The sequence below is a fragment of the Panthera uncia genome, assembly GCF_023721935.1.
Source record: "Panthera uncia isolate 11264 chromosome C1 unlocalized genomic scaffold, Puncia_PCG_1.0 HiC_scaffold_3, whole genome shotgun sequence".
NCBI lineage: Eukaryota > Metazoa > Chordata > Mammalia > Carnivora > Felidae > Panthera > Panthera uncia.
This window is the reverse complement of record NW_026057584.1, coordinates 93,571,455-93,596,951: the sequence shown is the minus strand read 5'-3', so window position 1 is coordinate 93,596,951 and position 25,497 is coordinate 93,571,455. Positions and strand designations below refer to the sequence as shown.

The 25,497-nt window shown below is 38.7% G+C and overlaps 1 protein-coding gene across 2 annotated transcripts in view; it reads right to left on the bottom strand.

The window, feature by feature from the left end:
* Window positions 1-25,497, bottom strand: part of MAP3K19 (mitogen-activated protein kinase kinase kinase 19) — a 62,629-nt gene that overhangs the window by 3,038 nt on the left and 34,094 nt on the right. For both annotated transcript variants that reach the window (XM_049616178.1, XM_049616179.1), the window contains 7 exons: window positions 23,756-23,852; window positions 15,671-15,749; window positions 14,413-14,663; window positions 10,544-10,587; window positions 6,072-8,516; window positions 3,699-3,848; window positions 1,921-2,618 (listed from right to left, as the gene is read on the bottom strand). In XM_049616178.1, the coding sequence (XP_049472135.1) occupies window positions 1,921-2,618; window positions 3,699-3,848; window positions 6,072-8,516; window positions 10,544-10,587; window positions 14,413-14,663; window positions 15,671-15,749; window positions 23,756-23,852 (3,764 nt within the window). The remainder of the gene's footprint in view (window positions 1-1,920; window positions 2,619-3,698; window positions 3,849-6,071; window positions 8,517-10,543; window positions 10,588-14,412; window positions 14,664-15,670; window positions 15,750-23,755; window positions 23,853-25,497) is intronic.

Below are 25,497 nucleotides of genomic sequence, written 5' to 3'. Positions count from 1 at the left end.
ACTTAACCCTCACAACAACCCTATTAATTGATCCTTAGTGGTGTGAGTTGTGTATTAGTTAATGAAGCAGTGGTTCAAAAGGAAAGTCACACACATACACACACACACACCATTCACATGAATGTGAAAAACATTTGGGTTTGTTCTGATCTTCCTGAGTGTTAGAATGCCCAATGTTTACAAGAGCTTGCCTTGAAACACATTAAATGGAGCTCGTTTACAAACTGGTGTTCGCAATAGCATCCTGAGGTAGAGAAAACATCTCACACGGATAACACCTATGGACATAGATACACAAACAAGATGCAAACCAGCGTTAGCCTTTGTTTCACTCCTATCTGTGGAGAGGACATGAAAGACCCAATGGTCAAATCTCCCCTATAAAATAAAATTTAAAAAAAAAAATTTAAAAAGGAAAGTCATAAAAAAGATTTCACCCTTTCTCTTTAAAGCTGTGTGTGTGTCTGTGCGTGTGTGAGAGAGAGAGAGAGAGGTGACAACTGGAAAGAAAATGAAAATAGCATGTATTTTCTATGGCTCAATAATAGAGAACTGTTCAATTCAGAACATAGCAACTATAGTAGTCTTAAGAGCTAAGACCGATTCTAAAACTAGTACTGGTTCATATGACATTTCTAACACCTTTATGTCTCTTGTGAGGTTTCTTTGGGTGAACAGGGGGCAGCTCTGTGCCTGGGGCTCTGTCCACACAATCCATGCTGGAACATATCTACATCTAGGAATAGCCAGAACTGGAGTATGAAGTATGTATTCCTGCCTTGGCCTATATGATCCCCTGAAATCAACCAGGACACTCTGACACACGTCTGGGAGAGAGAAACAGAATCTGAAAGAGAGAAGCACATTTGTCAACAGACAGGGAGAACTGCAGGTTCTGAGATTCATTAAGAAAGAGAAAAACCCATTTTGGGAGTTGAGAGGCACTAGAATTTTTCATCCAGGAATAAGAAAGCACATGTCTCAGAAAGCAAGAATTGTGTTTAGGTCTCAGGCTGTCCTCACCTTGTATGTATGACTAAATGTTGAGCCTCACTAGGTGCATAGAGGCCAGGTGGGTGGGCTCCACGCCCCCCCTCTACCCTACTGTTTAGCTCTCTCCCTCATCATACACATACAGTCATACTTTAACCAGAGTCATCTCTCTGCTTTGAATTAAAATCTCATGTGAGTAAAGACTACCTGTCTAAGAAAAGTTTGAAAACCACATGAGTGGATAATCTCTAAGGTCCCTTCTAACATTTTACCCAAAATTTTATCCCATAGATACTAGGGAGCATCCGAACAGGAAAAAACAAGCAACTTTCTGGGCCTTTTCTGCCTCCCCAAATACTCTCCACACTTAATGCATGAAAAGCTTCAATTAGAGATTTGTTCCTTTGGGTCAAAATGTTTCCCTTCATTTTAAATGCAAGTATTTTGGGGGCGGGAAGACCAATACATTAAATTTTCCAGTCATCGATCAATTGATTCATATCAATCCCTCAATATGAATGAATTTCTCACATACTTTCCTGAGAGCTGGTTTTAGGAAGGAAATGAGACACTGGTTCTCTGAGAGAGAAGGTAGCTCAGGAAAGGGAAACTTAAGGACAGGCAATGTCATTTCACCATGACCAGTCCCTGGGAAGATGTCCCTCTCATAGCCATGTTCATGCTCCCATTGATTTGGGGAAGTATTGTCTGTCCCTGATAAGTACTGTCAAACATTTAATTGAGGCACCTCCTACCTGAAGCATTGCCCCCATACCCTGATGCAACGAGGAGCACAATCACCCAATATAGCTAATCATCAAAATCACTCCCTACTTGCCTTTTTTGTGGGCCATAAATTTCAGGGGGAAATGTCAGCAATCTTGGAATCTCTGGGGATTTCTCTTCCTCCTGTTTTCAGTTTCTTACCTGGTCAGGCACACACGCACAAAGTCCACTGCATTTTCTGAGAAGTGTTCTGGTAAAGGAGGCATCAGCCCTCGGTGTGCTCCAATGTAAAACATGGCTGCCATCCTGTCCATGGAAGCCAGTGGAGGCTTCCCTGTGGCCATCTCAAACACGGTGCAGCCAATGCTCCAGATATCTGACTTCCTTCCGTATCCAGACTCATTGATGACTTCCGGGGCCATCCAATATGGAGTCCCATGCATGGACTTAAGCATGTCACTGTGGGTGCCATTTATGCCAGCCCAAGCCAAACGCTTGGCACAGCCAAAGTCAATTAGCTTTATTATTCCAGTTGGCATGAGCATAACATTGTTTCCTTTGATATCTCGATGCACCACACAGTTCTCATGGAGATAAGCAACACCTTGCAGAATTTGTCTTGTATATTTACAGAAAACCATCTCAGGCAATGGCCCAAAACGGCTTATAATACTAGAAATTGAGCCACCAGGAACAAATTCCATGAAAATGCTTACGATGTTCGCTTCCAAGCATGTCCCCAGATAGGCCACAATGTTGACATGTTTCAGTGCTTTGAGCAAATCTACTTCTTCCTGTAGCTTCCGGTATTCTTTCTCAGTAGCTAATTTATCAGAGGTATCCAAAGCCACCTGTTTTACAGCTATTAGCTGTCCTTGGCTAGTAAGACCACAATATACCTAGAAGCAAACCTTATTATTAAATATAAATGATAGAACTTGTTCACAAAATGCCTCAGGTGACACTTGTCTTTCCCTTCTCCTCCCAAACCCTGTCTTTCTCTAAGTTGATTCATCCCTACATAAATGCAAAGTACTTAAGCAAAGTCAGTGTTTCAGTGAGGCCAAAACGGGGATGAGCAGCATGGTGAATGGATATCATAATGGCTTGGAGTTCAGTGGCCTGGACTGGTTAGAATCCTGGCTTTACCATTCCCCAGCTGTGTAAATTTGGGTAAGCTGTATAATCGTTTTGACTTCAGTTTTTCTCATCTATAAAACTGGGGTGATTATCCCTCACAGATATCTACATGACTACAATGGCAAAATTGCTCACCAAATAAATGAAATAGGGCTGTTTCAGTGCCAAAGCTCTAAGGAGAGAGAGGAAGGCAGAACTGGGGCAACTTGTCAGTGACCCCATCATGCGTTTTCAGTGGTTTCATGTCTTCCCACCTTCTTGCTGATATGTCCCCAGCTAGAAACATAACCTATCTTCTTTGGGGATCAGTCTTCTTGTAACTGATGCATGTAAATACTATCTAATGTGCTAGGACTTTAGATGATCTTTCAGACAATTCAAAAAATGTAAGGAACAGCTTTTGTTTTGGCCACTCAGCAATGATTCTCAGCAATGGTAACATCCTGAGCTGTTGAACAATGAGACATCTTTCCCACTGGACTTGGATCCAGGAGAATGAGAGGCTAGAAATACATTGGTTATTGTACCACCACATGTACCCTGAGAATAAGACCTATTAGAAGAGATACAAAGAGGCCAGACCCTGGTGATATTTTTTTGACCCCTGAAATCACCTCCGCCTAGAGCCAGACCTACTCCAGACCCTTCAGTTACATAAAACAGTGAACATCCTTTTCCCTGGGCCAGTTTGGATTGAGTTTCCTGTTATTTCCAACTGAAAGAGTTTCAGGTAGAAGAGCATAGAGGGTGTGAAGGGTGCACAAGAGGATTAGGGAGGAAAAGGTAGGTCAAGAAGAAGTGGGGATTTGGGATTTCATCATGTTTCCCATTTAACTTACTGTGCCATAGGCTCCCTTCCCAAGGACCTCTCCCTTAGTCCACAGGATAGATTCTTCATACTTTAAACTATTTTCAGGAAATTTCTTCTTTTCATTTGAGTTGAGAAATTTCTTGTCCTTGTCATATATGCTGAACCCATTACTATATCTCTGGGACAATGAGAAAAAAAGAAAAGTCACCATTAAACTCTGAGTCATTGGGATGGGGAAAAAGGGCTAAAGAGTAGAGTCTTACTTTCTTCTAACTTGGGACCAACTAGAGAAAGCCATATATGCATAAGTAATCATATAGGATGCCACTTGTTAGCCTGCCTACAGCTTCCCCATGCCAACAGCTTCCAATCAGGGCGTAGTAAAGGCTTCCCTTTTTCCTGCCAAGAATCTTGCCCACTCCTCTGCCTGCCTTTGAGTCTCTGCCAAACACAAGTGATGGTGGCTGACTTTTTTGCTATAGTTAAGTTCTGAATAACCTTGTTCTTCAATTATTTCCACAACACATAGAATCAAACACACACACACACACACACACACACGCCTATATACATACATATATATACACTTATACACAAACATACATATATATACTCTTTCACCCTCTCTCACACACACACAAACACACAGCCACAATGAGCAGGTCTAGTGATCAAGACTAGCTGTAATACACAGAAGATCTATGGTCTTCTAGACCCTTGCTATTCAAAGGAAAATCTGCAGACAGATGTACCAACATCACATAGGAGCTTGTTAGACATGCAGAATCTCAGGCCCCAGACATACTGAATCAGTGTCTACATTTCAATATGATCCCCAAGCGATTTGCCTTCACAGGAAACTTTGAGAAGCCCTGCTTCTCAACAAATATCTCTCTGAAGAACTTAGACCATGTTTTCCAATTGGTTGATTGGATCAAACTGCTTTGCTTTGATCTCTTCTACAAGTTCTTAAAAATAAATGATGGTGACACAGAGACATGGTGAAGGCCATTGGAAGCAAGACTTCCTGCAGGGTCTCTCCTTCATCATGAAAGAAAGGGCCATTTGGGTTCCTCTTCCCCATCCTTTCATTGTTTCTATCCCAACTAAATTTTAAGGACTTCTTAGGGAGGAAAAGGCTGTAAAAAGTCAGTTTTGACTCCATCATTGTAGGATGAAGTTACAGGCTGATGATATTTACTAGCTTGTTAGCTTTTCTTAAATTTAAAATGACAGAGTGGTAGATTCATCTCCGACACACAGGTGTGCACACACATATCCCCATTTCCTACCCAAGCCTGGAGGCCTCCAGGGATCACTCTCTACCCCCAGGAGAGACCAAATTCGCCATAAGGACAGGGCTGATATTTCAGGACAAAGAACCATCTCACTGTGTCGTGATTAAGGGTGTGGTCCCACCACTCACTGACTGTAACTTTCTAAGCCTCAAATTTCTCATCTGCAAAATTGGGACTTGTTATTACCTTTAGTTATCTCATAGAGCTGTTCTGAAGCATATAAAGAAGACAGTATAAAATCCTTCACTCCTACATGGTAAGTTCTCAATAAACCTGGCTATGATATAACTATATACTTTATATATCCTTAGATAAACTATCTAAAATAACTGTTCCTGATCGTGATACAGTGTGATACAGCCTGAATCAGTGTTCAATAGATAATATTTCAGCTAAGCCTACTGTTTCTGTCTTTAAAATTTGAATAGGACAGGAGGCTCAAGTATTTCAGTGAGAAGTGAAACCAACAAAACAATGATCCCAATGATCTGTTGCTATTCTTCTTCCCCATGCCCACTTCCATGCCAAAAAAATTTTTTAAACATTTTTCAGGATTGTCGCTTATCTTCCTTGAAAACAATGGCTAAGTCTTGTTCTAGTTCTCAGCCCAGCGCCAGCAACACAGTAGGCACCAATGATATTTCTGTGTTAAAGTTTTCATATTTCATGTCTTCATATGTTTTTTGGAATTAGGTGGTGATCTACTCCAGGGGCTACATTCAGTTCTTTCTATCTCACATACCACCTAGAGCAATACTTTCCCCATAATTACCTCTCTGCTATTTATTAATTGAAAACATCTTCACCGAATAAAATATGAACCTACTTTAAATAAATAGTTTTGCTATATTAATGTACCCAATGTGATTCCATTGCAGTGTTAGGCTAGCTGAACTCCACAATCAAGGTGGCATAATGAAAACATCTTAGCCTGCAAGTCAAATAAACTGGATCCCAAACTTGCAACCGGACAGTGAGACCTTGCCAAAACTCTTAGCTGTTTAGGGTTTTTGACTCCTTGTTTGAAAGTAAGGAGTTTGAACCAGACTGTCTCTGAGGTCCCTTCCTGCCTCTAATGAATCACTGATTCTAATTATACCAACCTGTATTTTAACATTGGTTGTCTCTCCGCCCAATTCTTGTGTGGTTTGTCCTCTCCTACTGAAGACAAGATTTAGATTTTCAGGATCTGTTTCATTTGCCATTATTTGGCAAGAGGTGTTACCTCTCTCGTCAAGAGCTAATAGTTCTGCAGCTAGACATCCTAATAGTTCATCCGTCAATTCTTCATTCTTTACAGAATCTAGAATTCCTTGCGAAATTGAATTTGCATAATTTAAAGTTTGTCCAAATGTTTGATATGTAATTGATTCATTAACTAAACTATCAGGATCCAAAGAATGTGCCCAATGTTGATATGCTTGGGAAGATGCACTCTGTTGTTTCTCTTGGAAAGAGAAACTCAAAAGTCTCTCAGACTTACCTAAAACACTTTCAAACCCTACATCATTAGTTAAAATTTGGTTGGCATCTATTTTAACAAGCGATGCTGTATTCTGCTTTTCTTGCAGTACATGCTTATTGGAATTCTTCTCACTGGGCATTGCCCAACTGTTTTCTGAAAGGACAAATGGGGTCTGGTGATGTAGTTCTTCAAGTTTCTGTAGATCTCTGAGGCTTGTGGCAAGTATTTGATTGTTAGAAATGTCTCCTTCATCAGCAGACTCTTCCATAGAGACTTCTTCAATAGTGGACAAATCTGAAACAGGAATGACTTTATTCTGTTCAGTGGACTGCTCATGAGGCAGAGCTGAGTTCAAGGGCTGAACTTCATTATTAGAAGAAAGAAAGTCATCTCCTGAAGACTTTATCTGCCACTGTGAACCTGAAATATCACCATTTTCCATGTCTTGTACGTTGCTACCTACAGCCTTGTAACCCTTTTCTTTAGAAATTAAAATTTTGTTCTTTTGTTTAATGCCAAGTGAAACCTTTACAGGTTTAACATGTGGTCTTTTCTGAGAAAATCTTGTTCTGCTGTTGCTGCTCCTCTCACTGTGTGAAGATCGACATTTATTGGTAATACATCTGCCAGATGGAGCTGAGCATATCTCTCGATAATATTTGCTCTCATGACGTTCAGCCTCTCTCATGTGACAATAAACAGGGGTCCCAAACATTTCATAGATTCCAGGACCATTAGCAGTTGAATTGATTTCTTTGAACATGTCACTATACTTAAGATCTAAGTAATTTAGTCTTGGCTCTGTTGGTTGAGCAGAGAGAGGAACAGAAGACTTTTTTATTCCTGAATTCTTACCGATGCAAGGAAAAGATTGCTTTTTAGGTTTCAGAGCCCGGTAAGTTGATTGCTTCTTTTCTATCTGTGGCATTCTCCTTTGAAACTTGGGTGGTTGCCAAGGTCTGGGGTCAACAAGCCCCAAAGCAGGGAAAACTGGAGTTTTTATACTGGTTTTATGTATGGTAGGCTTAATGGAACCTTCAATGGAAATCATGAAATTCTGGGGTGTCCTATTACTGGTCTTGGTCTTTGAATCCAACTTATTTCTGGGGGTTTTCATCTTATGTCTGTCATTTTCTTGATGTACAAGAATATTGAAGCTATTGTTGCTATGAAGAGTGCCCTTTCTTTTTTGGAGGCTTGGTTTGGCTACTGCTGGTTCCTTGGGAGTTTCATCTCCAGGGAAAGTGATGTGGATAAGAGGCACCATCCCATTCATTTCCGGTTTGGTTGCCTCCGCCATTGACATTTTTATGTTTGTCTCTGTGCGTCTAGGACCTTGCGGAATCTTTTCAGTGGGGCCATCAGGGACTACATTGGACAAACTTTTAAGTACAGTATACTCTTCTAAAATATGATTTGGCTCAACTGCTTCACCTTTATGTACTGAAGTACTTTTTAAATCAGCTTTATCATTTCTAGTCTCTTCATCCTGACTTAGAATTACTTCTGAATGCTGGGCTTCTTGGAACTTGACTGGCATGTTACATCCAACTTCAAAATCTGTAAACAAGTTTCTGGCTACTGAACCCTCTTTCTTTCCTGATAAAAGATGTTGAGAATTCTCTTCTGCTTTTCTCATTTCACAACCAAGGTAGTCAATATCCACTTCCCTATCTGTAGGAAAACTGCGTTCCTTACAATTCTCAAAGGACAACAAAGATTGTCCTTTTTCAAAGTGAGAGATTGAAATTTTGTCACTTTCTTCTGTTTCCTTGGATTTCCTGTTCTCCATCTCCATATGTTGTCTGTGATGGTTAGCCTTCCAAAAAGAGCACATGTTTCTGGACCAAATAGAGCTATCAGAGCACCTGAGAGTCTGATCCACAAACACCTTAAACGGAGCTTCCTGCTGCTTGTTCAATGGTCTAACCTCATCAGATTGACTTCTGGGCTCTGAGAGCTTAGGTTTGAAAGATACAAAGTTCAGAATATTTTTTTCTCTCTCCTTTTGATCCATGTGATCTTGGGGGGCAGTATGAAGACCAGGTTTCATGGGCAAAAGTGACAATGCTGGCAGAGGGAACTAAAAGGAAAGAGAAAAAGCTAATGAATGCAGAAACATATATGCATGTCATGTTAATTGGTTTAAAGTAATTCAAAGGGATTCTAAGATTCTCTTTTTTTTTTTTTTAGTTTTATAACATTTTTTTTTTTTTTTGAGAGAGACAGAGCACAAGCAGGGGATGGGCAGAGAGAGAGGCACAGAATCTGAAGCAGGCTCCAGGCTCTGAGCTGTCAGCACAGAGCCCAACGTGGGGCTTGAACTCACAAACCGTGAGATCATGACCTGAGCCAAAGTCAGTCACTTAACCAACTGAGCCACCCAGGCGCCCCTCTAAGATTCTTTTTAGGGAGGCCTTTAACAAAGTACAAGGCTATCCTAGAGATCCCAATTAAAAAAAATAAAACCTCATTCCCAGTATTTTTGGTAAAATTGTACTTCTAAAAACCAAGATTTGGGGGGGTCACCTGGCTGACTCAGTCAGTGGAGCATGTGACTCTTGATCTTGGGGTCATGAATTCAAACCCTACATTGGGTGTAGAGATTACCTAAAAATAAAATCTTTTAAAATTGAATAAATAAAAAATAAAACCCAAGATTATTATAGACATAGATTCATGTTTATGTATTTAAAATAAAGGCCCTACAATGTAAACATTAAAATTTTAAGATGAGGATTTTATTTCTCTTTTCCTTTCCATAGAAGTGATCTAAGATTTTTAAAATTCCCACTTAGAACAGCTTAAAATTTGTTACATTTACCTTAACAATGATCATTAGCTTACAGACTAACTCAGATTTTGTATCTGGAACACAACTACTCCATATTGTTTTACTGAATTGTTTTGTTGAGGTGCGGTCATAAACATGCCACACCATACACTTGAAAGTTAGCAACCCTGAATGGTTTTTACTTCGTCCTCCAACTACTTTCAAATTAAGTTGGTTTTTGTTACCATTAACCTCTAGAGGTCAGTGTAATGCAATATATAAAATACAGCTTTATGATCATTAAGCTATAAACTAACTTTAAGCTTTTTTTCCATTGTGCTTTTTCCATGTATACAGATTTGATACCTAATTATATTAGAATATTTATGAGCATGGATCATGAGTGGTAATTGAGAGTTGTCTGTTCAATTTTCATTGTACTGCCACCTGTGTGTAAGAGAATAGGAAACTGACACTAGAGATCTAGGCATTAGAAATAGGTGAGGGGAGCCTTGGTGGCTCAGTCGGTTAAGTATCTGGCTTTGGCTCAGGTCATGATCTCATGGCTTGTGAGTTCGAGCCCTGCATTGGGCTCTGTGCTGACAGCTCAGAGCCTGGAGCCTCTTCAGATTCTGTGTCTTTCTCTCTCTGCCCCTTCCCTGCTCACACTCTGTCTCTCAAAAATAAATAAACATTAAAAAAAAAATTTAGAAGTAGGTGAAATGCAGTGTAATCCCCCAGTTTTATTGCCTTGATGATTTTCTTCCATCACTGAAAAATAACTTTGGAAATAAAGACAGATTCTGCCAGTGCTAAAACATCTCCCTAGTAGCAGCCATTATTATTTTTTTAAGACCAATAAACTCTAATAAACTGCTTTTTACAACACTAAGCAGGACCCATGCACTTTCTCAAAGGCTCATAGGATACAGAAGACACAGATAGTCGAGAGGTTCACAGGAATATTTCCAAAAGCTGTACTTACTAATGAGACAATTAGGAAAACCTTTCTACCACTAGGGAAAAAATTTACCTAATTTCTAGACATGCTAAGAGAAGACAAATTAAAATACGTCTAAAAGAGTTACTCAGCTCATTATGTAGAGAACAGAAAACACCCCAGGAAAAAAACATAAATGGCAAACTAACACTCTCCCAGAAGTTATTTGCGACTCTACAAACTATATATAGTTTTCCAAGCTAAGCTGCTGAGGTTCTTTGATAGAGTTTGATAGAGTTTGATAAGTTCTGAGTTCTTTGATAGAGTTTGTCTCTATCAAAGACAACAAAGTTCTTGGTTTTAATTCTTAAGTCAGAAATGCTAAAACTAATCTTACCTCAATTCTTCGGCTACTATACTTCATATCAGGAGTAGAAAACTCTATAACAAGAAAAATAAAATAATTAGATATTCTTAGTAGTAGAGTGAACACAGCCAGCCTTAAGCCAGAGTTTGGAGATGGAGTGATCGTGATGTTGGTGCTAAGGTCTGAGGAAAAGTCAAAATTAATTTTTTCCATATGGAGTTTTTCCAACATCCATATGGTGTTGGGCATGGAATGATTACACAAAACTTTAGGCTACTGCCACTGAAGGGGGTTGTTGTTTTATATATAATGTCTTTTTTTTTTTAAGTTTAGTTATTTATTTGGGAGAAAGACAGACAGACAGACATGGAGAGGCAGAAAGGGAGGGAGAAAGAATCCCCAGCAGGGGTTCGAATTCACGAACTGTGAGATAGTGACCTGAGCTGACATCAAGAGCCAGAAGCTTAACTGAATGAACCACCTAGGCACCACTATAATGTTTTTATATACAGTTGACCCTTGAACAACACAGATTTGAACTGCATGCATCCACTTACATGTGGATTTTTTTTGATAAATACATTTGTAAGTATTTTATTAGTACTTACTATACTGATAAATAAGTACTGTAAATGTATTTTCATTTTCATTTTCTTAATAACATTTTCTTTCCTCTAGCTTACTTTATTGTAAGAATACAGTATATAAAACATGTAACATACAAAATATGTGTTACTTGACTGTTTATGTTATGGATTAGACTTCTAGTTAACAGTAGTAGTTAAGTTATACATGGATTTTCTACTGCACGGGGTCAGTGTCCCCAATTCCCACATTGGTCAAAGGTCGACTGCAAATGTATATTATATATATAACATTTATGTACATATGTTTATGTTTGTACTTACATTCATATTCATAATTATATTTATGTTTATATTTATTTTTTAAATTTTTTTAGTATTTATTTATTTTGGAGCAAGACAGAGTGCAAGCTGGGGGCAGGGGAGCAGAAAGAGGGAGACACAGAATCTGAAGCACACCGCAAATCCCCACAGGGCAACACAATGGGCACCAGATGTTTACCTGTGGGGAACCACCACAGGAGTGAACCCTGAAATTATGAGGCTCAGAAATTATACCAAATGATTGGCACTCCAACCTATCCCTCTTTCCCAAGAAAGAGACCTTTACTATGAAATGTAAGCAAATATTTCCTGGAGAGAGGGGAAATGTGTCTCTGGGTTTTATAACTCTAGAATGTAAGCGAACAGCTCTTGAGGAAATAAATGTCTGAATCTCTCTGGAACAATAAACAAACTCTAATTTCTAAGACATGTTTATCACTCAATCATCTTTTAACCTAGTTTCCTAGCGCTTTTTGGTCATAAAGCTTGGACTGTGCAGACATGTTAAAAATTCATGTATAATTGTCTCCCAACAGTTGTTTGAGCTCAAACATGGAGTAGATCATAGATGGGATATACTAGGTAGTGTAAAACCTAGTTGTCCTCTTACCAAAAACCCCACCCACCACCACAGCTTGAAGTTGAAGCCAAAAGCTCCCATGTGTCCAGCATCAAAGCAGATCACATAAATGGATGAAGTGGGGCAGATAGACAGTAGTGAGCTGAAGTTGTGCGCCCCAACAAAAGAGACATCCATTATTACCCAGTCCCAGGTGATGCTGTCCATTCCAGATGGATAATCTAATACTGTTAGATTCTCTAATTGTCAAGAGAAACCAGAGAGCTGCAGACTTTATGTGAAATTTCCCTCCCACCCCTTTTTTAAGTGCTGTGAAAGCCAAACAAAATATATCACAGGTCCATTCTAGCCATAGGCTGCCATTTTGAAATTTGACTTTGAAACAGACCTCTCTAAGATGGAGCACAGGTAAAGAAGATATTCACAGATGAAAAATGGTAACTAAGAAGAGGATACCAATAGGAGGGGTTCAAGCGTTCCCCTTAGCCACAGCTACCAAAGGCACCTCCCCCCAATTCTTTATGCATTTAATCAACAAATAGTAATTGAGTGCCTAATGAGTGACTGATACTGTCCAGAAGATGGCAATATGGTTGTGAACAACAAAGACAAAATCTTTGCACTCTAGGAGGTCATATTCTAGAGGCTGAGGTTTCCCTGTTGAAAAGATGCCACAAGTTAATACCAGAAATTCAAATGAATGGGCGCCTGGGTGGCTCAGTCAGTTAAGCATCCAGCTTCAGCTCAGGTTGTGATCTCACGGTTTGTCAGTTCAAGCCCACACTGACAACGCAGAGCCTGCTTGGGATTCTCTCTCCCTCTCTCTCCGCCCCTCCCCACTCGTGCTTTTTCTCTCTCTCTCAAACTAAATAAACTTGATAAAAGAAGAAATACAACTGAGTATAATGTATAATTGTGTGCATATGTATAAACTGATTTAAAAAAGAAAAAAAACCTTTCAAGTATTATAAATATTTGGATAAATATTATCCAGTGTTGGTAAGAAATGACATGAGGTAGAAAGAAACGCAAACATTTCTGGTGAGAATGTAGAAGTGAGGTCTGGCTTACAGGTAATTTGGCAATATATGTTGAAAGCCTTTTACAATGTGTATGAAATTCCAGTTAAAAGATCAAATGTACCAGTTTTTCTCCATTTCATAAACCTCACTAAAATGATAGTAAAGGAAAGTAAAAAGGAGTAAATTAAAAAGGAAATTAAAAGCTCAGAGGATAAGACAAGAGATGAGCAAAGTCAAAATATTTTGGACAGTGAAAATTTTATGGATGAATAATAATTGATTAGTTGTCAGCTTTCTCTGTTCTGCTCAGTGCCTGCAGGGGGAGAACTCAACAAGAAGTAAGAACTCCAGAAAGGAGCAGGAATTGACGATACCAGGTACCTCTGAAGGTAAGGATGAAGGTAAGACTGGAACAAGGGGTTGCTTGTGAATCTGTGGAAGAAGTAGTTTCGCCATTCCCTGTCCTGCCCCATGAATCAGGAGTTGCTCTTCTCCATTCCTGGCAACTGGCTGGAAGTTTACTTTCCAGAGAGTTTGGAACAAAGATGCTAAGTAGTTAGGTATAGCCGAGAGTAGCAACAGGGTGCTGGAGTGACAATAAAAGGATGAAGGGGAAGTCTGCACATAGATAGGTGAGTCCCAGCCTTTCAACCCACAGTCAGGGGCTTGGGTTATCCCTGTCTAGGGAAAACTGGCCAAGAGAAAAATCTGTCTATGCACACTGACACTTGGGGACTCCCTCACTCCACCATCTAGGTCTCTCTATGCAATTTACCTGGAGCCCACAGCACTTTTTAGTACTGCCAAGAAACACAAATAGATAGCCATGGAACAGTGGATATGTGAGAAAAGTCTCTAATGTGAAAATACAGAGAACAAAAAAAATGGAAAGAAAAGAGTTCAGAAAAAAAAAGAGACGACAAAAAACTATCATTAATATACTTCATGTGCCTTTTCTCAGGAAGCTACTGGAACTGCACCAAACTAAATACCCTACCCATACAGTTTCTCTGCTGTGCGATCTCTCTTATTGCAATAAGCCAAAAAATGCAACTTGTTGGATTACAGGTTTGTCCCCAGAGGCTTAGACCAATTGGTTTAGGACAGTAGTAAGCAAATATCAAAGACAGCATTGCCCTAAAAGGAATGTGCTAGCTAGTAAACAAGTCTTGGGCTAGAGAGAGTGGCCAACTCAAATCCTGGAGGAAAGCATCCTCCGTGTAAGGCCCCAAGATTCCCAGAGGTAAACATCAACCAAATGGGAGTTTGTGGTAAAGATTTTTCAAACACTGAAGAAAAAGAAAGATGATAGATAGATAGATAGATATAGATAGATAGATAATTTATCGACAAAAGGATAGAGAAATCACTCTAATTAAATGAACTCACCTTCAGATTTTCTTTGCTGCTCCTTCAGAAAGTGAGGAACATCTTCTCTGGCTACAGATGTGGAGATGTTTGGTTCTAAGCAAGGTCTTGGCAACAAAAAGCCCACATTTGCATCACAGAGCTCCTTGGAACTTTCCTCCTTCTTCTGACCCATGGTCAGAGTCTTTGTCCGGAAGTCCACCATGTGAATTTCATTTGGAAGAGAAACAGAATGTGCTTGTGCCCTTTCTTGAATCACTGGGGTTATCTGACTAGAAGGGAGGAGAACATGGTTTCATTCAAAATTCATTCCCTGTATCTTCTGGATCTCCACTTCTCAGTCTAGACTGAGATCACCAGAAAGCTCAGAGAACTATTTCCAAATGATGCTGCTGAGTGGAAGAGCTGTATTCTTCAAAGGACAAGACCTCTCCACCCTCCTATTCACTCCCCACCTCGTCTGCCTTCTGCACTCTACACTGTAGTTTCCCCAGCCCCTATTTCCTTAGAGAAATCAGGTGGGCAAAGTGCAGGCATAGATGATGCACTCTTTCTTTTACTTCTCCAAATGCTTTAACCAGCTCAGTACTTCTCAAACTATCTTTGGTAAAGGACCAGTTTTAAAATTTTCCAGTCCATTGTGGAATGAAACTGTTGTAAAACTTCTGTAATAAAAGTGAATTACTATAAGAATAAATCAAAAATAAAAAACATAAAAATAAACCCCAAGTTTTTCATTATCAGATCAGTAAATCTAAGATTACTTTGTCAAACTGTAATACAACTCTTTAAATGTTTACATTTTCAAGTTCTATCCTGACTTCATCATGGACTGGTAACAGAAGGACCGCAGAATCACATTTTAAGTGGCACTGCCTCAGGGTCAGCAAACTATGACCCCTGGGCAAAATCTCTTTTTTTTTTTTAATGAAATTTATTGTCAAATTGGTTTCCATATAACACCCAGTGTTCATCCCAACAGGTGCCCAAAATCTAGTCTTCAGTCTGTCTTTGTAGTTTTATTGGACCATACTCCTTTGTTTTCATATTGTCCATGATGACATTCAAGCTACAATCAGAGGGTTGCCTCATTGCAACAGAAACAATATGGTCCACAAAACCTAAAACTGGTATTATCTGGCTCCTACCACAATAATATTTATTACAACCTCTGCTTGAGAGTGTTTTTTGGGAGGTGAATTACTAAAAATGTAGGTTATCACACAAGTATCACTTCATACTTAAATTTCAATCTAACCTTTCAAAGTATATTCCTTACTTGTTTTCTTGTAAATCTTCTTGGCTTATTTCTTGGGGATAACTGACATCTCTTGGAAAAGTAACAATAATCTCAAAACCTATAGAAACACATGACAATAATAAAAAAGAAGAAAGTAATGAATTCCAGTGGCAACTCGGAACTGAGTATTTTATTCCTGGTTAGTTAGCTAATCTATTTTTAATAATTACGGAATGTGGAATAGAATAGAGAGCCCATAAATAACCCACAATTATACAGTCAACTAATCTATGACAAAGGAGGCAAGAATATGCAATGGGAAAAAGACAGTCTCTTCAACTGGGATGTGTTGGGAAAACTGGACAGCTACATGCAAAAGAATGAAACTGGATCACTTTCTTACACCATACACAAAAATGAGCTCAACATGGATTAAGGACCTAAATGTGAAACCTGAAAACATAAAAATCCTAGAAGAGAGCACAGGCAGTAATTTCTCTGACATCAGCTGTAGCAACATTTTTCTACATGTCTCCTGAGGCAAAGGAAACAAAAACAAACTATTGAGACTGCACCAAAACAAAAAGCTTCTGACAAGCAAAGAAAACAACAAAACTAAAAGACAAGCTAGAGAATAGGCGAAGATATTTGCAAATGACATATCTGATACAAGGTTAGTATCCAAAATATATAAAGAACTTATAAAACTCAACATCTAAAAGCAAATAATCCAATTAAAAAATGACAGAAGAGTTGGGGCGCCTGGGTGGCTCAGTCGGTTAAGCATCCAACTTTGGCTCAGGTCATGATCTCGCGGTTCGTCAGTTCAAGCCCCGCGTCAGGCTCTGTGCTGATGGCTCAGAGACTGGAGCCTGTTTCAGATTCTGTGTCTCCCTCTCTCTCTGACCCTCCCCCGTTCATGCTCTGTCTCTCTCTGTCTCAAAAATAAATAAACGTTAAAAAAAATTAAAAAAAAAAAAAAAAGAATTGACATTAAAAAAAAAATGACAGAAGACATGAGTAGACATTTCTCCAAAGAAGAAATACAAATGGCTAACAGACACATGAAGAGATGCTCAACCTCACTGATCATGAGGCAAAGGCAAATCAAAACCACAATGAGATATCACCTCACACCCGTCACAATGGTTACAAGCCAAAAACTCATGGAACAACAAGTGTTAGGGAGGATGTGAAGGAAATGAACCCTCCTGCACTGTTGGTGGGAATGCAAAGTGGTGCAGCCTCTGTGAAAAACAGTACAGAGGTTCCTCAAAAAATTAAAAATAGAACTACCCTACAATCCAATAATCACACTACTGCATATTTACCCAAAGACTACAAAAACACTAATTCAAAAAAACATATGCACCCCTATGTTTATTGCAGCATTATTTATCATAGCCAAATTATGGAAGCAACCTATGTGTCCATTGATAGATGAATGGATAAAGAAGATGTGGTATATATACACAATGAAACTCGGCCATAAAAAAGAATGACATCTTCCCATTTGCAACAACATGGATGAATCTAGAGAGAATAATGCAAAGTGAGTCTGAGAAAGACAAATATATGATTTCACTCACATGTGGAATTTAAGGGAAAAAAATGAACAAAGGGAAAAAGACACAAACCAAAAAAACAGACTTTTAACTATAGTTATTCAAACTGATGGTTACCAGAGGGGGTGGGGTGGGGAGGGTGAGTGAAATAGATGATCAGGATTAAGAGTACACTCATCATGATAAACACTGAGTAATATATAGAATTGTTGAATCACTATATTGTATACCTGAAACTAAAAAATAATAATAACAATAAAAATTACAGATTGGTATCAGGGTAATGCTGGCCTCACAGAATGAATTTAAAAGTTTTCCTTCCTTTTCCATTTTTTAGAATAGTTTGAGAAGAACAGGTATTAACTCTTCTTTAAATGTTTGACAGAATTCAAACCTATGAAGCCATCTGGTCCTACTCTGATTTGTTGGGAGTTTTTGATTACTGATTCAATTTTGTTGCTGGTTACAAGTCTGTTCAAGTTTTCTATTTCTTCCTGCTTCAGTTTTTGGAGGTTATATGTTTCTAGGAATGTATCCATTTCTTCCAGGTGTCCAATTTGTTGGCATATAGTTTTTCATAATATTCTCTTGTAACTGTTTGTATTTCTGTGGTGTTTGTTTTATTTCTCCTCTCTCATTTGTGCTTCTTTTTTGGGGTCCTTTCCCTTTTCTGTTTGATAAGTCTGGATAGAGGTTTATCAATTTTATTGATATCCTCAAAGAACCAGCTCCTGGCTTCACTGAAAATACTAATTCAAGGGTATACATGCACCCCAATGTTTATAGCAACATTATCTACAATAGCTGAATTATGGAAACAGATCAAGTGTCCATCAACTGATGAATGGATAAAGAAGATGTGGGGTACAAATTACTAAAATGTATTGTAACTTTACAAATTAAGAATAATTTTTAGGCCATTAACTAGTCTTAGGGGAATGTTATTGGAATTGAATCAATGTGCTATAAAATGCAAGTAGCAATGTCAGAGACTTAAGACTGATGACTCAAAAAAAGTACAATATATGTTCTGTCAATGCCTTTTTGTTTAACCATTTTGTCTAACTATTTTATTTTAAATACTATATTCTGTGGATACAAGGCAGACACATTAATCAGGTGACATTGCTTTATTTGGCTCTGTAGATGTTGTTGATCAGTAATTAATTTCTGTTGTGAAGAATTTGTTAACAAATCCTGAATTTATGTCTGATGGAGAAAAATAAACACTGACCATATTTTTATACTTATAAAAAAAAGATGTGGTATTTATATATATACAATGGAATATTAGCCATAAAAAATGAAATCTAGGGGCACCTGGATGGCTTGGTTGGGTGTCTGACTTCAGCTCAGGTCATGATACCATGGTCTGTGGGTTTGAGCCCCACATCAAGCTCTGTGCTGACAGCTTGGAGCCTGGAGCCTACTTCAGATTCTGTGTCTCCCTCTCTCTCTGCCCCTCCCCTGCTTTTGTGCATGCTCTCTCTCTCAAAAATAAATAAACATTAAAAAATTTTTAATTAAAAAAAAATGAAATCGTGCCATTTGCGATGACATGGATGGGTCTAGAGAGAATAATGTTAAATGAATCAGAGAAAGACAAATACTGTATGATTTCACTCATATGTGGAACTTAATAAACAAAACAAATGAACAAAGGGAAAAAAAGAGAGAGAGAGGAAAACCAAGAAACAGACTCTTAAGTATAGAGAACAAACTGATGGTTACCAGAGGGAAGGTGGGTGGAAGGATGGGTGAAATAGGTGAAAGGGATTAAGAGCACACTTATCATGATGAGCATTGAGTAATGTATAGAATTTGAATCACTATATTGCACACCTGGAACTAATATTATTTGTATGTTAACTAACTGGACTTTAAGTAAAAACTTTAAAAAATCACAGGGACATTAACCAGGGACTGAGTTTCAGCCATCTTTATATTTTTCCTATCTAGCATATGACGGGTCCTGAATCAATGCTTGCTTAAAGAGCAAAAAAAAATATGTAACAAAACTTTCCAGATATAAAATAAAGTTTTATGGTGAGCAATGTTTTCTCCTTGGATGGAGAAAACAGGCCCTCCTGTAAAGTGTAACTAATGACACCTACTTCACAGGACCATTGTGAGATTTAAATGAAATCATTTATGTTGCCCCATGGGAACTTGCTTGTTATATGAATTTTGGTCAACTCCTTTCTGATTCCATGGAATGATTCCCACTATAACCCTTAAGCCAGATGGTTCCAGCTTGTAGCATCAATGCTTGCTTATAATATAACATGTTAAATTTACATTTAAAAAAACTAGTGGGAACCATGCCACTTTTAAGATTTGTTCATCTATTCATGTTTTTCCATTCAAAAAACTTTTATTAAGTATATGCCAAACCCAACTCTTTGTGCTGAAGATACAGAAATAAACAAGGTGCTACTGTGACCTTAGTAAAGACAATAAATAAGAAAGCAAAGAGCATTTCAATGTAAACATTGTGATAGAAGTGTACAAATGGTGTTATGGGAACACAGAGGTGTATGCTTTCCAAACAACCCAGTGCTTGTCCCAGTGTTCAGTCCTGTCTATGTATTTCTGAAGGCCATTTAGGGCATCTCCCTATGTCTAGGGGGGGTATGGTTTTAAATAGCCCCACTGATGGTATGCTAGGGAAGAAGTAGAGCAGAGAAGATAAAAGGGTATGAATCAGACAGAGCTGGATCTACATCCCTCCTCTGCTTTTTATGGGTGATCTTGGGAAAGTTACTAAATAATCTAGCTTTGGTTTTCTTGATGTTTTTCAAATATGACAACATGATCGGATGTTCTCTGCTATTATAAAATAGCAGGGATCACATCTCCAAAAATGAGGTTTCCTTGGAATGGCCAATATATTTTTAAAATTTTTTCAAAGATGCTACCACCACGCTATTCAGCAACACAAAATAAGATGTTTGGAATTACAGAGCTGGAAAGAACTTAGAGATCATCTGATCCAAGCCCTTCATTTTATAGACAAAGAAACTGATAACCATGAAGTTGTGTGACACCATCAAGGCTGCTCTCATACTTGAAAGGAAGATGGATGTCTTTTATAATATTTTTGTAGCCATCTTCAAGTGCAAAATCCTAGCTGACATGTTAAAGTAAGAAAAACATACAGCATACATTCCTAATCACTAAACTGTCAGTGAAAAGAATAGTCTATACAAAGGCTAGCTGCAGTTAGTACTTTGCTGTGAAAGTTGGAAAACTGTGTGCAGGATATTCATGTGAACACATTCTTAAAAATGACTGTACTTTTACAATTATTGAGAACTAATAAACCTAGAATGTTTTTAAGCAAATTTAATGTGTTCAATAGTTTGTTAATTGGTTGATTTCTTTTTCAAGCCAAGGAACAAAAGATACAATAAGTAAGTATAAGAAATACCTGCCCTTGCGGAAATTGTTCAAAGTTAATGGCCCCATCCTAGGGGTGCCTGGGTGTCTCAGTCAGTTGAGCATCCAACTCTTGATTTTGGCTCAGGTCATGATCTCACGGTCATGGGATCAAGCCCTGTGTTAGGCTCTGAAGTGAGCACGGAGCCTTCTTAAGACTCTTTCTCTCTCTCTGTCCCTCTTCCCTGGTCATGCTCTCTCCTTCTAAAATTAAAAAAAAAATTAAAAAAAAAAAAGCTAATGGCCTCATCCTAATCGTTGGGTCATAAATGGAGGGCAAAAAGGTTATAGAATGTATGGACTCTGAAATCGACTGGGAACATACAAATGTTCTCCATTTTGTCTCTTCATTGAGCATGAATGGTCATGGGAGCCTCTGAACCTACCAGGTTCCAGAACCACCAGGAAAGATGATGCATTGTCACATGTAAAAATAAAACACTTGTTCTTGAGTGCATCTTTCCACATAAGAAGAGGTAAAGTAACCCCATCAGAAAATGTTACAGTAGAAAGAAACTAAGAGGCAGCATTTAAATATAGCCAGAAACAATTTCACAGAAGAGGTGAAAATGATATTCAAAGTGGGAAAATGACCATTAATTTGTTAATGTTAAGCCATTATTAAAATGAAAACTGAAAATTGTCCCAGTCTAATTCATTCAATGAAGAAAAATTATTGCCTCCAGAAGAGTCTTCCTCTCCTGTGTTTTCTGCTTGTTGTGTTTAAAATATTTTTAAATACCCTCTCCACATTTTTATAATTTCCTAAATAGTGACTCTCGACACAGGTTTTTTAAACATTTATTTATTTTTGAGAGCGAGACAGAGACAGAGCATGAGTAGGGGAAGGGCAGAAAGAGAGGGAGACACAGATTCCGAAGCAGGCTCCAGGCTCTAAGCTGTCAGCACAAAGCTCAATGTCAGGCTCAACCCCATGAACTGCGAGATCATGACGTGAGCCGAAGTTGGCGCTTAACTGACTAAACCACCCAGGCCCTCCTCTATTATCTTTTAAAACCTTCTTCATTGCTAACTCAACCAGAGTAAATTCTGTTATCTGCAGTTAAGAATCCTGATGGATATGCACTGCGTTAAAAAATTCTTTTAAGCCCAGTAATTTTAGTATATAGGTTCTTATCCATTTATGAAAAGAGTAACTTTACATGCTCAATGCAGTCTACAACGTTTGCATCTGATCATCGTTCTAGGAAAACACTGAGTGAGGAGTGCTAGAAGATTTTTATACTAAGGAAAAGGATGAAGGATTTTTAGGGGGCCATAAATTGTATTTTACAAATTATCATCTATAAAAGCCTATAATTAAGCCAATGCGTACAGCAGGAATACTTAGTTGTTAAAGTCCGTGGGTGTGATCCAAACATTATATATATCTTATTGATGCTCCCTTTTGAATAGAATACAGTGAACAGAGATAAATTAAACAAATGTGTATGTCTGCAACAGAATAGATACTCATATGGCATATACATAAAGTTTTTATAAAGTGTGCAAGCATTTAAACATTAACAACTTCAAGTACGTTAGAAACGTGTAAATGGGGTTTAAAGAGATTTATTGATACTTAAGATGAATACAGTGCACAATAATGCCCCAGATGTTTTTATTTCACACTTGTGACTTAAGAATAACTAATAAAGACCACGAACTATGAGAAGAAAATTAAACAGACACATAATTGTTTCTTTCCAGTTTGTATCCCAAGTTATTAAAGCTCAAATTTTAGGCAAGAGCTTAGTGGAGATGCTACATAAATGCTACGGCTCCTATACGAAAACCTTCAATTATAAAACATTATAAATCATGTGAAAAGAATTAACAGCAAGTCATCTCCAAACTGAGTAGAATAAAGAAATTATTTAACCTCTTGGAAGGTGCTTCGGACACAACTGTTCCTAGAACTCTGCTCTGAAATGTTTGAAAGTCAAAGTCAGACCAGGAGGAGTGTTTGGAAGGAGGCCAGGATTTTTAAATTTTAATTAGATGTTTCAGGTTTCGTGGTGTTAATTATTTCAAATGTTACTAAATTATTCTCTGCTCTCGGCCTGGAGAAAGGAGATTCCAAGTGAGTTTGAGAGAGGCAGGAACTCCCCAGGAGAGGGCAGCATCACATAAGGCGACAAAGGAGACAGTGGCTCGGACAGCAAAGCAGTGTTCGGGGAGGTTGACGGGGTTGAGGAAGAAAAGACATCCGAGAGGACAACCTCCCGGGGTTTAGAAATGGAAGTCAGAAAACTGCCAGAGAGAAATTGGAACAGTGCTAATAAACATTTAATTTATGAAGTTTAGGGACGCCTGGGTGGCTCAGTCGGTTAAGCATCCAACTTTGGCTCAGGTCATGATCTCGCAGTTTGTAGCAGCTCAGAGCCTGGAGCCTGCTTCAGATTCTGTGTCTCCCTCTCTTTCTGACACTCCCCACTCACGGTCTCTCTATCTCTCTCTCAAAAACAAATATTTTAAACAATTTTTTTAAATGAATAAAAAGTTTATAGGTGAGTAGATGACAGATCATTGTGATTGCTGTCGAGACTATTTTCTGAGGGGAGAATCTGCAAATACCTTGTGGTCTGTTAAATGCAAAGGCTCTTAAGGATATGAGAGGATAACATATTTGGAATGGGTGTTGTTCTGGAAAAATTCCAGGCTTATATACTCATAGAATAAAGGACTGAGACTTGGGGCTTTAGTGCCTTGTTCAGTCTCCCATCGTTCCCCGAAGAGAGGAGCTTTGGGATAACAGCTGATGGAGAAATGCTTGATTCTGGAAGAGAACAGATCCCTGGAGCTGATAGAAGATTCTGAGAGGCAATAAACGGAGGGAAAGATGTTGTCAGAGAAAAAGGAAAGAGGCAGAGAATGGCTGGCTGAGCTGGAGCAGGGTGGAATCAAGAGAGACACATAAGAGAGATAGCCATTTGGGCCAGCAAGTTGCCAAGACGTGCTGATTGAGATAAGAACCAAAGGATAGGATGATGAGTGGGTCCTCTTTCCCTTGTGCTGTTTTCAAGGTTCTGCACCAAGCACTACTGAAATTGGGGTGGTGGCAGGAATCCAAATAATCAATGTTAACTTTGTGAACGCATCAAGGACAGAAGCCAGATACCTTCTGTCCTGGGTTGCCAATCTTGTCCATCACCACTTGGATCCTCTCCTTCACTAAGCAATATGGAATGACTGCAATCCTCGTCTTGGTCAAACTCCTGCAGTATCAGGAAAGAGTAACTCAGTTATTCAACATACTACTTTGTTGACAAAGTGAATATCGATTTTTCTAAGCTAAAGTTTCATACCATGGATTCCTTTTAAATTAGAGGAAGTATTTAGAACTAAAATAATGGGAAAAGTATCTGCTCCTGGAGCACCAGGCTCAGAGAGACGTGGACATGATTAATTGTATAACTGAAAATGAAGATCAAAGCTAAAACCACATAGACACATAGAAATTCAGTATTTTACACTTTTTTATCATGTCAGTGTCCAGGCTGCTAAGCTGCCACAAATTCCATCTGGGTGGGTAACTGGAGAGAATCCTTTGGCCACAGCAGTGAAAAACCCCAAATGAACGTGGTCTTTTCCATAATGCCTCCCTGGGGCATCATTCACAATTGGTGAGGATGGAAATCCCTGCCCCATATGGAAGCTACAGATGTAACTCTGGACTGAAAGGAGGCAGTAAGGCTTATTAAAGTTTTCACTATGACATCTTTCTGATCTAATTATGGCACATAACCTCTCAAGGAAGGAAAAACTTCCTTTTTATCCTCTAGAAAATAATCATTATGCTTAAAAAACATGGTAGAAAACCAACCTGATTTATGAAAAGTACTGCTCTCTAAATAAGTGTTTTCTTATTAGAATTTATTGTTGTTGACAGGTTCCTTCATTAGAAGTTGTTGCCGCTGGTGATTTTGCCCTATTTAATGTATCAAACAGCGACAGATGCAAATAGTAGTTAAAATACCCCATCATAACCCAGAAGTTACAATTAGCTCTCTGGTTTCTATGATCTGTTATCTATTACCACTATTTAAGAGAACTGTTGGATAAAGTCTTTGCCCTAGGCTCAGATGCCTGTCACACAGGTGGGAAGTCTATCATTCTGATATTTCGTTCATTCATTCCCAATCAAGCTTGGGAAGTTTTCCACTTTGTTCATTTTAATTATCACAGAAAACAATCAAAATAAACTCCTTTATTTACGCTGCCATTAAAATATTTTAGGTATTCAGGGGCACCTGGGTGGCTCAATATGTTAAGCGTCTGACTTCGGCTCAGGTCATGATCTCACAGTTCATGAGTTTGAGCCCCGCGTCAGGCTCTGTGCTGACGGCTCAGAGCCTGGAGCCTGTTTCTGATTCTGTGTATCCCTCTCTCTCAGCCCCTCCCTTGCTCATGCTCTGTCTCTCTCTCTCTCTCTCTCTCTCAAAAATAAATAAACATTAAAAAATTTAAAAAAAAATTTAGGTATTCAACTGTAATAACTTTATAGTCCTATCTTTTACATAGCAGCAGTACCTGCTTTTTAAAACTTTTTTTTTTCTAAGTAGGCTCCATGCCTAGTGCGGAGCCCAAAGTGAGATGTGAACCCATGACTGAGATGAAGATCAAGAGTCTGATGCCACTTTTTAAGCCACCCAGGTGCCCCTTTTAAAAGCATTTTATTAGGTTCCTGGGTGGCTCAGTCAGTTGAATGTCTGACTCTTGATTTTGGCTTAGGTCATGATCCCAGGGTTGTGGGATAAAGCCTAGCGTTGGGCTCTGCACTGAACATGGAGCCTGCTTAAGACTCTCTCTCCCAATCTCTCTCTCTCTCTCTCTCTCTCTCTCTCTCTCTCTCCCCCCCCC